Source organism: Acomys minous (genome assembly GCF_964271855.1).
Source record: "Acomys minous genome assembly, chromosome: 12".
NCBI classification, from domain to species: domain Eukaryota; kingdom Metazoa; phylum Chordata; class Mammalia; order Rodentia; family Muridae; genus Acomys; species Acomys minous.
The window spans coordinates 91,680,615-91,692,899 of record NC_140493.1 but is presented as its reverse complement, the minus strand read 5'-3'; the positions used below and the strand labels follow the sequence as shown (position 1 = coordinate 91,692,899).

The 12,285-nt window shown below is 43.8% G+C and overlaps 1 protein-coding gene across 3 annotated transcripts; it reads left to right on the top strand.

The window, feature by feature from the left end:
- The first annotated feature begins 571 nt into the window (after positions 1 to 571).
- KRT10 (keratin 10) lies at positions 572 to 4,878 on the top strand. Of its 3 annotated transcripts, XM_084748806.1 has the most exons (9): positions 572 to 1,187; positions 2,041 to 2,123; positions 2,475 to 2,631; positions 2,725 to 2,886; positions 2,975 to 3,100; positions 3,349 to 3,566; positions 3,852 to 3,910; positions 3,941 to 4,225; positions 4,498 to 4,878. In XM_084748806.1, the coding sequence occupies exons 1-9, from the start codon at positions 612 to 614 to the stop codon at positions 4,602 to 4,604; spliced, it is 1,773 nt and encodes a 590-aa protein (XP_084604932.1). In that variant the 5' UTR covers positions 572 to 611; the 3' UTR covers positions 4,605 to 4,878. The 3 variants fall into 3 exon arrangements, with proteins under 3 accessions (XP_084604932.1, XP_084604931.1, XP_084604933.1); XM_084748805.1 differs by having other exon boundaries at positions 3,852 to 4,225; XM_084748807.1 differs by having other exon boundaries at positions 573 to 1,187; positions 3,852 to 4,205.
- Positions 4,879 to 12,285: the final 7,407 nt, after the last annotated feature.

Below are 12,285 nucleotides of genomic sequence, written 5' to 3'. Positions count from 1 at the left end.
TGAGTATACATTACATATCATATATGCATATATGTGAGATATATATATATATATATATTCCTAAATTGTGCTTCTTAACTGTGGCAACTTCTCAACACTAATAAAATAGTTTAGCATATCTATATTTTTGTTTGCTTAGTTTCACTCCAGCACACTTGCTACTCACTGCAACTCCTAAGGCTATCTGAAAACATGAATTTGAACAATTCTTATTTCAACTATAATCTGTAAGAAAACTTCTTTTACTTTTTCAAACTTAGCAAATACTGAGTGCAACCTAAATTAACATGAGGAAAAACTTAGGTTTTTTTTTTTAAATGCTTACTCAATGGTCTTCGAAAGGTAGAACGTACACTCATCTGAACTCCACCCGTCTTTAGTTTCAACACAACAAAGTTCCCATTTGTACTCAGGGCAAATTCAAAAGCATTGAAGAGGTATTGGTTATTCCTGGGGATAATTTATGCAATCATAAGCTGAAGATGCTACGCTGGCAAAAAGAAAACCATACAAGTAAGCAAAGCCTAGCACCTGAGAGCCACGCCCTCTCAGTATATAAAGGCTCAGTCACTGTCCTTGGAGGCAGGCTCCCTGAGCTACACTGTACCACCATGTCTGTTAGATTCAGCTCCAGCAAGCAGTTCTCTTCCTCCCGCAGTGGAGGAGGAGGAGGTGGAGGAGGAGGGTCATCCCTCAGAATTTCCAGCAGCAAAGGCTCCTATGGTGGAGGGTATAGCTCAGGGGGGTTCAGCGGTGGCTCTTTTAGCCATGGGAGCTCTGGTGGAGGCTGCTTTGGGGGCTCATCAGGTGGCTATGGAGGCTACGGAGGAGGCAGCTTTGGTGGAGGCTACGGAGGAGGCAGCTTTGGTGGAGGCTACGGAGGAGGCAGCTTTGGGGGCGGCAGCTTCGGTGGAGGTAGCTTTGGTGGAGGTAGCTACGGAGGAGGCTTTGGTGGTGGATTTGGAGGAGGAGATGGTGGCCTTCTCTCTGGGAATGAAAAGGTAACCATGCAGAATCTGAACGACCGTCTGGCTACCTACATGGACAAAGTCCGGGCTCTGGAAGAGTCCAACTATGAGCTGGAGGGTAAAATCAAAGAGTGGTATGAGAAACATGGTAACTCAAGCCAGCGGGAGCCCCGGGACTACAGCAAATTCTACCAAACCATCGAAGACCTTAAGAACCAGGTAAGGGGCCTTTTAAATTCCAGCTTTAACTCGACTCTAGCCATGTAATGCAAACAGATGACACTAAGCCAAGCAAAGTGCAGCTGTTCCCTGTCTCTACCTGTTAATTTTCCTATGTGTAATGTAACCAAGACTCATCAAAGGTATCTAGGATGGCATGGTGATGTCAATCTTCATCTGGTGTGTGTGTTTCCTGTCTTCCAGGGTGGCAGGCTACTGAGAACCTTTTAGGTTTTAACAAGCATACAGTGAGTTCACAGCTAAAATATGCTAGATCATGTACAAATGTAGGAACTAAGATATTTTAAGTGAATGTTATATATTCATATATATATATACACACATATATATACATATATATACATGTATGGCTTACTTATATCTATAAACAAGTAAGCCATATCTAGCACTAACGGTGCAGGAAACACCGACTCTCCAACACAGAAAAGAGATACCCCTTGTCTCTAGGGGCTATGTTAACTACATCTATAAATTCAGGGTATATACACTTAGAAGTATTTATAGCACATTAAACAAATACAGGTGTGAGTCACTCCAAAGTTGGCTGCAATACAAGGCAAGCACAGACTGTAAGGGAGAGAGGGTGACGGTGGCAGGAATAGACCTATACAATTCCAGCTAGTACTCACAAAGGAATCATGGCTATGAAAATACTGAAACCTCAAGAGGAAAAAAAAATGTACTCTACAGGCAAGTTTGTAAACCTCTACACTTAAATTAACCTCCCTCCAAGTTTTGGGAGAGAATTATATAAAAATGCAACACGCCCATGCAAATCTAAAAAGCCATATACCCACCTGATCTTTTCAATAACGTGTGTCTCTCCTTCCAGGTCCTCTCCCTGACAACTGACAATGCCAATGTCCTGCTGCAGATCGACAATGCCAGACTGGCTGCCGATGACTTCAGGCTGAAGTAAGCTAAGTGAATGTGGCACAAAGAACGCGGGTGTTTAAAACAATGACCTTGGGTGCCCCTGCACTCGCCCAGAACGAAACAGTTCTGAGCTGTTAAAGAAAATTTTAATTGTAATACTATCTTTCAGGTAATCTTTAAAGGAAGATGTGTTTTAAATAACAGCTAACTTTCTTTGCGTCGAACTACTAATATTCCTACATTCCAAACTATTAACATTCCTGTGAATCCCTGTGTTACAAATGCTGTCATGACATGAAAGCAAATCCGTAGCTGCATCTTAATCAGTCTTCGTCCAAGTAAACATTTGTTCTCCTGTATATCCAAGTGTTTGTACCCTGCTCATTTCAGGTATGAGAATGAGGTGGCCCTGCGCCAGAGCGTGGAGGCCGACATCAACGGGCTGCGCAAGGTGCTGGATGAGCTGACCCTTAGCAAGGCTGACCTGGAGATGCAGATCGAGAGTCTGACTGAAGAGCTAGCCTACCTAAAGAAGAACCACGAAGAGGTGACACAAAATTACACACACACACACACACACACACACTAAAGTCCATCTTGGTCATGGTGCAGTCATTAAATCAAACTGCTCCTCAAACAGGAAATGAGAGACCTTCAGAACGTGTCCACCGGTGATGTGAACGTGGAAATGAATGCTGCCCCAGGAGTCGACCTGACTCAGCTGCTGAACAACATGAGAAACCAGTATGAACAGCTTGCGGAAAAGAATCGCAAGGACGCAGAGGCCTGGTTCAATGAGAAGGTGAGTGAGTCGCCCTTCTCCGGGAAGCCCACGGAGGTTTTGTTATCATGCCCGAATAGTCTCATCTTTGCCCTTTTCAATCCTCTAGAGCAAAGAACTCACCACAGAAATCGACAGCAACATCGAACAAATGTCCAGCCATAAGAGTGAAATTACTGAATTGAGACGTACTGTTCAGGGTCTGGAGATCGAACTACAGTCCCAGCTGGCCCTGGTATGTTAAATCTTGTAGAGTGGTTTTTATTTTCACCTGCACTGTTTCGTGCTTAGAATGAGTTGGGGGCAAAAAAGGAGACTCAAAATCGAAGCTTTGTGCAGAAAAAAGAACTGTTAGGATTGAGGCAATCGCGCTTAAACTGCAGTGTTGCCATGAAGCACGCGTGTCCTATTTCCTTTCCTTCTCTGATGTCTTACTGAATAATTTCCGTCTTCCACTATACTTAATAAAAACCTTCTTCCCAGAAACAATCGCTGGAAGCCTCCTTGGCAGAAACAGAAGGTCGCTACTGCATGCAGCTCTCCCAGATTCAAAGCCAGATCTCCGCCCTGGAGGAACAGCTCCAACAGATTCGAGCTGAGACCGAGTGCCAGAACGCCGAGTACCAAAATCTCCTGGACATAAAGATCAGACTGGAAAATGAGATCCAAACCTACCGCAGCCTGCTAGAAGGAGAGGGAAGGTATAGTGGAAACCTGTCGATACCTTCTATTGTTTTCACTCAGTATTCCACATAGCAGAGCTTACCCAAACCCGAGGAAACGCCAGAGGGCATGGCAAAAGAGGCAGGATGGGGAGCAGTGATGCTTTCAGGAATTAGGGCTCTGTGTATAAATATTTATTACAAATGGGTGAATACTAATAGACAAGTTTGTCTGGGTTGTATTTTCTCAAAATATTACACTGGAGCGCAGCCTGGCGCTTTGAAATTCAAAGTGACCGCATTTGAGCCTCACACTCTGTTTAGTTCCGGAGGCGGATCCCACGGCGGCGGACGAGGCGGCGGAAGTTCCGGCGGAAGCCACGGCGGCAGCTACGGCGGCGGAAGCTCTGGAGGCGGCAGCTACGGCGGCGGAAGTTCCGGCGGTGGTGGTCACGGTGGCAGTTCCAGTGGTGGCTACGGCGGCGGAAGTTCCAGCGGTGGTGGTCACGGCGGCAGTTCCGGTGGTGGCTACGGCGGCGGAAGTTCCGGCGGTGGTGGTCACGGCGGCAGTTCCGGTGGTGGCTACGGCGGCGGAAGTGCCAGCGGTGGCGGAAGCCAGAGCGGAAGCGGAGGGTTCAAATCTTCCGGGTCCGGCGACCAATCATCTAAAGGACCAAGGTCAGCAGATCCTAACTGGGGTAATCTGATTTAGTTTTAACTTTCTCCAATGGTTTTGTTGCTCCTTAAACTTAAGAGCTGATTTTAAAACAATGAAAATCTCGAGTTAGGTTTTCATTTGTGTTCTTAATCATAGACACCAAATTTTGAAAATGCCGTCTACAGCTTGGATTTTTTTTTTCAGAACTTGAAAACGTTATGTTGTCTTCCCTTTGCAATATTAGCTTGTTAGTAGGATTCCCTACAAATAGCTTCCTTTAATTTTCTTCTTTATTATTATTATTATTCACAGATACTAACAAAACCAGAGTGATCAAGACGATAATTGAGGAGGTGACACCTGAGGGTCGAGTCCTTTCGTCTATGATTGAATCAGAAACCAAGAAACGCTTCTATTAAGCTGCATAGAAGAGTCTCTTTACACAAGCCACTGCACAGACCTATAGAAAGCAAAATGTCCAAGAAAACACCTCTGTCTTAATGGTCTATGGAAATAGGTTCACTCCTTGAAAATAAGGGTCTAAAAGGTGTTTTGTGGCTTCTGTATTTCTTCTTTTCATTTATCAGAAAATGTTCTTTTGTGGACAAAAAAGATAACTTTCTGATTTACTAATGAATTTCTCATTTACTAATGAATTTCAATAAACTTTCTTACTGATGCAAACTATATAAATTTGTCAGCATTATTATTTGCGTGGGTGTGCTCAGATAAATATGAGTAATCTGGGTTTGGTTTTGTTTTTAAAGTCCATAACACCACCACCACCACCACCCCACCCCTGCCCCGCCAAACTTACATTTTCTAAAGACACATAGAGTGGAGAACTCCTAGCTCTTTGGCTTTACATTGCTTCAATCTTGGACGTTTTTGTTTGTTGGTTTGTTTTTGTTTTTAAATTATCTCAAATAAGATTCCCAGTATAAAAGAAAGTTTCACATTCTTTAATATTTCTCATCTTTTCTGACTTTTATTTTCTTCCAATTATAATATCACTTCTCAAGTCTCATGTTACTTAAGTCTTCCAACAGAAGTCCAACAACAACAACAACAACAAAAATAACAGCCCAACAGAAACCATCAAAATTGTTATATATTCAATAAAATCATTTTATGTCTGCCAGGTGATACCATGGGGTCTGACCAGACATCTATTAAGTCTTCTGCTTCCCCCAACACTTGTTTTGTAATCAGTACTAAAGACCTTGTTCTTTCAGTATACACTGAATTATATCTCTCAACCAGTTAGGCCTCAACTGTGCTGGCTAGTTTTGTGTCAACTTGACACAAGCTAGAGTCCTCAGAGGGGAAGGGATCCTCAGAGGAGAAAATGCTACCTAAGATTAGGCTATAGGCAGACGTAGAGACATTTTCTTAATTAGTGATCGATGGGGAAGGACCCAGCTCATTATGATGGTTCTAGGTTCTGTAAGAAAGTAGGCTGAGTAAACCATGAGGAGCAAGTTAATAAGCAACACTCCCTCCTGGCCTCTATCAGCTCCTGACTCCAAGTTCCTGTCCTGCCCTCCTTCAGTGATGAACATTGATGAGGAAACATAAATAAAAATAAATAAATAAATAAAAACACTTTCTTCCCCAAGTTGCTTTGGTCAGGGTGTTTCATCACAGCAATAGTGATCCTAACTAAGACACCAATTGACATTACTTAGTACTCTGCTTAGGATAAAGATGGGAAGTCCTAGTATGCTTTTGGATTGCCTGTGTCCATTGGTAGCAACTTCAGCATCCTTCTTCACTTGAACTCCAGTGCTTTCCAAGAGCTGAACCATGATCCCTTGCCATTTCAGTGGGATACTACTAAATAAACCCTACCCTAATAAACAACACACTTTGGAGTGTGTCCTAAGGGACAGTGCCCCTCCTCAGACACTGAGAACCAGGGTCTCTTAATATCAAGAGTCCTTATTAGTAAAGGGAAAGAAGAAAAACAACAACAAAACCCTTTCTCAATCTCGATGGGTTGAGACTCCTTTGCCAACCTGTGTACTTTGAGACTCTTTTGGGATACTAAATTGTATCCCAGTGCAAAATTTAAGCTAGATTGTAATACCAGTGAGATGAGGGTTGGGTCTGCCTAACCTGGCACTGGAAGCCCCACCCTAACATGGTTTTCAGCACAAATTGTTAAAGCCCAATAAGGGACTGGTTGAGCAACAAAATTAGTGAGTCATATCCAAAGAAATATGTGCAGAACCTCACAAGATGAACCCGGAAATGCGGGGAACTAAGAACCAAGAAGGAAACGTATCCACGACAATGCAAACAAGACCAATTCCCTTGTACATTTAATATATGATTATTTGGGCTGGAGAGATGCCTCAGCCATTAAAGCCTGGGCTCACAGCCAAAAATATAATACATGATTATCTTAAATACTTTGCAATCAAAATGAAATGATTCAGTTGAGAAAAAAAAAAAGTAAAGAGTATTCAGGACATCCAGGGCCTTCCATGCACTAAAAGCTTTGCTAGCACTCTGATTTCAGTGCTTCCTTCTTTATCCTCCAGGAAGAGCAACCCCAGGGCTGGCAGACAACTGTAAAAGTTCAAGGGACTATAAAGTAACCAGCGAGGGTGCTTTGAATTGTAACTGTGGCAGGAAAGCCATTCAGATGCCAGACAATCAAGGCCCTGGAGCCATATTGCCCCCTTGTTCCTCTGGCATTGAGAGAGACGGTAAGGCGTGAAATGAACAGCTCCTTTAAGGAGGTTAAGAAATGCTGTAAGTGTTAGTGCATGAGCAAGCATGAAGAAAACATGGGAGCAGTGACAGAAGAAACAGCTGTTGGAGAAAGGGCAAGGCTGCAGAACCACGTCAAGGGTTTGGTGTACATTTGAGCATCGATGGTGAAATCTTTTCACAACAACCAATCCCAAGATCCTGCTAATGAAAAGAAGGACATGGCCACTCCTAGGTATGGTTGAGGAGAAAGTTTTTATTGTAGGGAGAGAGAGGGGGGGGGGAGGGAGGGAGGGAGGGAAAGGGAGAGAATCTGGAAGGGTCCAGACTGAACATGGCCAGCAGAATAGACAGGTCCATGACAGGTGAGAGATAGGGGAGAATGGGAGAGGAAGAGAAGAGAGAAGGCCAGGAGAGAGGTCTGGGAAAGGGAGAGGAGCAGTTGGACAAAGAGGCCAACAGCCAAGAGAGGACCAAGAAAGCAGATGGCTAAATGGCTGTGCTATATAGCAAAGAGAAGCTGGGGAAAGGAAAGAGAAGCTTGGGGTCTGGCAGAGTTTAGGCTAGGGGTCTGAGAGGGGAGCCAAGGGTGAGACGTGCTGAGAGGGGAGCCAGTACTCTGCAACTGGTACCTGGGATGCAGGAGCATCCACTTTGATACCCTAACAGGCACCTCAGTTACCAGACCTAACACCTACCAGGAGGAGAGTTCAGAGTGCCATAAAATGTAATTCAGTGGCTAAGAGGCACAGTTGTGCAACCCATGTCGCACACAGGCTAGATCTTGAAAGCAGTAAGAAAAAGAATCTACTCTATAGCCACTTCCTGCCTAAAATATAGCCGCTTCCTGTCATACGTGCCACACAGACGGTGTGTCCACCAGGGACTAAAGATCATAGACAAGATACCAAGGCATTCAAATCAGAATGTCACGTCAGGGAAGGGCCACTAGAAAGCATGACTCTTGAACTGCCCCTGGAGGATGGCAGAAACTGGCTAATGACTGTCGGCTCCAGGGCAGCCAGGGACACAGTGTAGCAGCGCCCCAGCCCTCCGCTGTTCCTACTCTAAGAAAGCGCCCTCGGAACCACGATGGCTTATCCTTGGTTCGATCATATCGATGAAGCCCGTTTCACCCTTTAAGGGAATACAGTCACAGTTCCTATTAACAGTGTTGATGCCTAGGAGGGACCATTGTTTTCACTACCACAAGAATAAACCTTGTTCCTCCTCGTTTCCGTTCACTCCTACCCTCACCTCGGCTAGTCATTGCTAGGCGCTATTGTAGCCTGTCTTCAAAATTCTCACAGTGCCATCTGGTTCTTACCTGACTCCGGTCACTTGAACACCCCCCCCCAAATTACTGTGCCTGGCTTTCTAATGGCTTCTCGTAGTACTGATTTTTATTCTGTGACCAGTCCCCCTCTACACACCAGCCAGTACAACAACAAAACAACCTGCTTACAGTTTTGAGGGAAAACTGGTCTCACACTTCTCAATGGTTACCCTTGATGCTCAGAATCTAATTTAAAGTCCCTCCCCCAGGCCAAGGCATCCTCTACCAGCTGTCATCTGACATACTGCCATCCATCCATCCCCAGGTTCCTTGAAGGCATATTCCTTCCTGCTACGGTTTGGTTATGGTTGGACTGTGTTCCCCAGAGTTTTATGTGCTGTCAGTTTGATCACTAGTATGGCCGTGCTCAGAAGTAGTGGGAACTTTTAAGAGTTGACTTCTAGCTGGGCGTGGTGGCGCACATCTGTAATCCCAGCACTCGGGAGGCAGAAGCAGATGGATCGCTGTGAGTTCGAGGCCAGCCAACTCTACAAAATGAGTCCAGGACAGCCAAGGCTACACAGAGAAGCCCTATCTCAGAAAAACAAAAAAACAAAAAGAGCTGACTCCTACCTGGAGTTGATTAGATCATTGTGGGCACCACCCTTGGAAGGAACTGACAGAATAACTTCTCATGTGATCTGGGTTAGTCCTCTGAAAGTGCTGTTGTAGACGTGATCCTGACACCTCTGTATTCTGGCTTTTCACCTACACTGTGTGACCTCTCCCTTTTACAGCACTCCCTCCACCACGCCACCAGCAGGAGGTTCTTACAGAAACAGAGGGCAATGCTTTGTTCTTGAACCTCTAGAGCTGTTAGTTAAGAGTATTCCCTTTGTTATAAAGTATTAAATTATCTTGAAGCTTGCTATATTAATATAAAATAAGCTAACAGCCCCTAGGGGTAAATATAAATATTTTATTTCTAATTATATTCTCTTCCCCTCTAAGACTGCCTCTCCATGTCCCTGCCTAGAAAATTGTTTTTCGCCTTTCTTCTATTTACTTATTGTCTTTCTTTAAAAGATTACCCCAGCCTAAACTAAGTCTATTTTAGTCATTTCTCTCCATAATTTTTAAGACAATTTCTATTTTATGGTTACTTACTTAGGACCAACACTCCACCAAAAAGAAAAAATCCATAAGAGTTGAGAATGTACCTGTTTTTCTCTCTGTATTACCTGCTGCAACCATAGGGGTTGGATAAATATCTCTTTAAGGCTTACTTTTATTTCTGTGTATGGGTGTCTTGCCTCCATGTATTTGAGCACTCCACCCTTGCAGTACCTGTGAAGGCCAGAAGAGGGTGTCTCTGACACTGCGACTGGAGTTACAGATGAGGGGTTATGTGGGGGTTCTGGGAACCACACCCAGGTCCACTGCAAGATAAACACTGCAACCAAAAGAAACTTGAGGGAAGAAAAAGGTTATTTCATCTTACACCTCCTGGTCATAGACTGTCAGTGAAGGAAGTCAAGGCAGGAACTCAAGCAGGGCAGGAACCTGGAGGCAGGAACTGAAGGCCAGACCGTGGAGGAGCTGCTGTCTGCTGGCTTGCCCTCAAGCTCGGGTTTAACCTATTTCTTATATCTCCCAGGACCACCTGCCTAGGGATGGCACCACCCACAGTGGGCTGGGCCCTCCCACATCAATCACAAATAAAGAAGATGCCCTCACAGACTTGCCTAGAGGCTAATCTGACAGAGGCATTTTTCTCAGTCTAGGATCCCTCTTCCTACGTGACACGAGTTTGGGTCAAATGGGAAAAGAAAGAAAGAAAGAAAGAAAGAAAGAAAGAAGGAAGGAAGGAAGGAAAAAAGCTAGCCTATACAAAAAAGAAATCTTTCCCTCACTTCCAGCTTTCTTGAGATTCACCTTAGATGATGAGAAAGAAGCTCCTTTGGAATCTGTACAGCACACTATCAACACAACGCAATCAAGTCTCACATAGCTTCCAGCTAAGAGTCAAGGTTTGCCCAAAACACAAGCTCCATTTGAAGACCAGCACTGCCCCCTGGTGGAAATAGTGCACAAGGGCAAGTATGGCCACCAACGTGGGGTCAGAACTTAACTTAAAACATACACTTTTGGCAGGAGTTTTTGTTTATATGTGTGCCATTATATTATTAACTAAGAAATATTGTCAGCACATATTTATTTTATATAATGTATTGTATTGAAATATGTATATTTGTGAAATGACTAATCTAAACTGACATATCACATACTTTTTTTTTTAATGATAAGGGCACTTAAAGTCTACTTGAATAAAAATGCACTGTTGTTTTCTCTCCTATTTTGACATAAAATTTTCTATTAGAAATACTTTTATTTACATATGAAAATGTGGTCATGTTACACTAATTAGTTTTCTGCCTGTTGCTTAATTATAATTTTAATTATAATTATTATAAGAAATAATTAGTAGTAACTAGAGTAGTAATAATAAGGAAGCCATTTATGCAGCAATAAAGCACTGGCAATTCTTTACATTCCTAATATATGCTAATGTGCTACTTTAGTGTTTCAATTTCAGCAGTTCAATCAGTGCAATGATTTTGCAGTGCATAAATATTTTAGACTGTGGATGACAATATGTAAAGTGGACGCGCAAATTAGCGCGCATCACAGAGTAACTATGCATAAGCAATCACCTGTCTTCAGTGGTGTGGCCCCCTGCCAGGTTGCCCATGCTCTAGTGGATGGCTCCACATCCATGGGGGACGGGCACTGATAACTCGGACCCACTGAATAAAAAGACATGAAGTTGGAGAAGGGGTGTGTGGACGTAGGTCTGGGAGGAGATGGAGAGGGGCATGGATGTGATCAAAATATGTCGCATTCATCTGCGAAATTCTCAAAGAATAAGTGAATCTCACAGGATGAGCATCTCAAGTCACCTTGAACACACAAGTTTTCACCCAGCATGTGCCTGATGATCCTGAATAAAATGTTTGGTGTTTCCGGGTCTTATTTGCCTAACCTGTCGATAAAGAACTGAATTAAGAGATAACTAGGGCTCTTAATAACTTGAAAATTATCTCACAGCCTTCCCCCAAGTCGTGCTATATTTAAAGACCATGCAATGTTGGCCACGGCGCCAGCTAGCCAGGCTTCTGGCAACTCAGGACCCAGGACCTAGCAACGCCGCTTACTATCCTGAAGATAATACCATCCCATACCATCTTCTCCACCTGAACCTAAGCCAGTCATTCCAAAGCAACACACACACACACACACACACACACACACACACACACTCGCTGCCGTTTACTGAAGATTTCTGCTTTCCAGGCACTGTGGTAAGCAATACTCTCAGGTAGTTACCTAAACAGCCTGATGAGATGGAAACTTTTTAAACTACATTTTGATGATTTTTTTTTTTTGGACTTTTGCTGAAAGTCTCTCTGAAAAAGAAAAGAAAGAGAAAGGAAAGATTTCATGGGGAAAAAATGCATGTCTTACAGCATTAATCATTTACTGCATCTTTCCTCTGAAATGTCCCGGCGATGTCATCTGTCAGAAGCCCCGGTCTGGTCTCTCTCCCTGCCGCATGCCTTCTCTCCTGCCGATTTTCATCTTCCATCTCTTTTTTTTATTATTATTAATTTATTCTTGTTACATCTCAATGGTTATCCCATCCCTTGTATCCTCCCATTCTTCCCTCCCTCCCATTTTCCCCTTATTCCCCTCCCCTATGACTGTGACTGAAGGGGATTACCTCCCCCTGTATATGCTCATAGGGTATCAAGTCTCTTCTCGGTAACCTGCTGTCCTTCCTCTGAGTGCCACCAGGTCTCCCCCTCCAGGGGACATGGTCAAATGTGAGGCACCAGAGTATGTGAGAAAGTCATAACCCACTCTCCACTCAAGTGTGGAGACTGTTCTGACCATTGGCTAGATCTGGGTAGGGGTTTAAAGTTTACCACCTGTATTGTCCTTGCCTCATTGTGACGTTGACAAAGGGACCCTCATCAGAAGCTGAAAAGATGGTGCTGGCCAACCCTGGACTCTCAACTTCTAACACGGTCAGTCAGATAGATCTC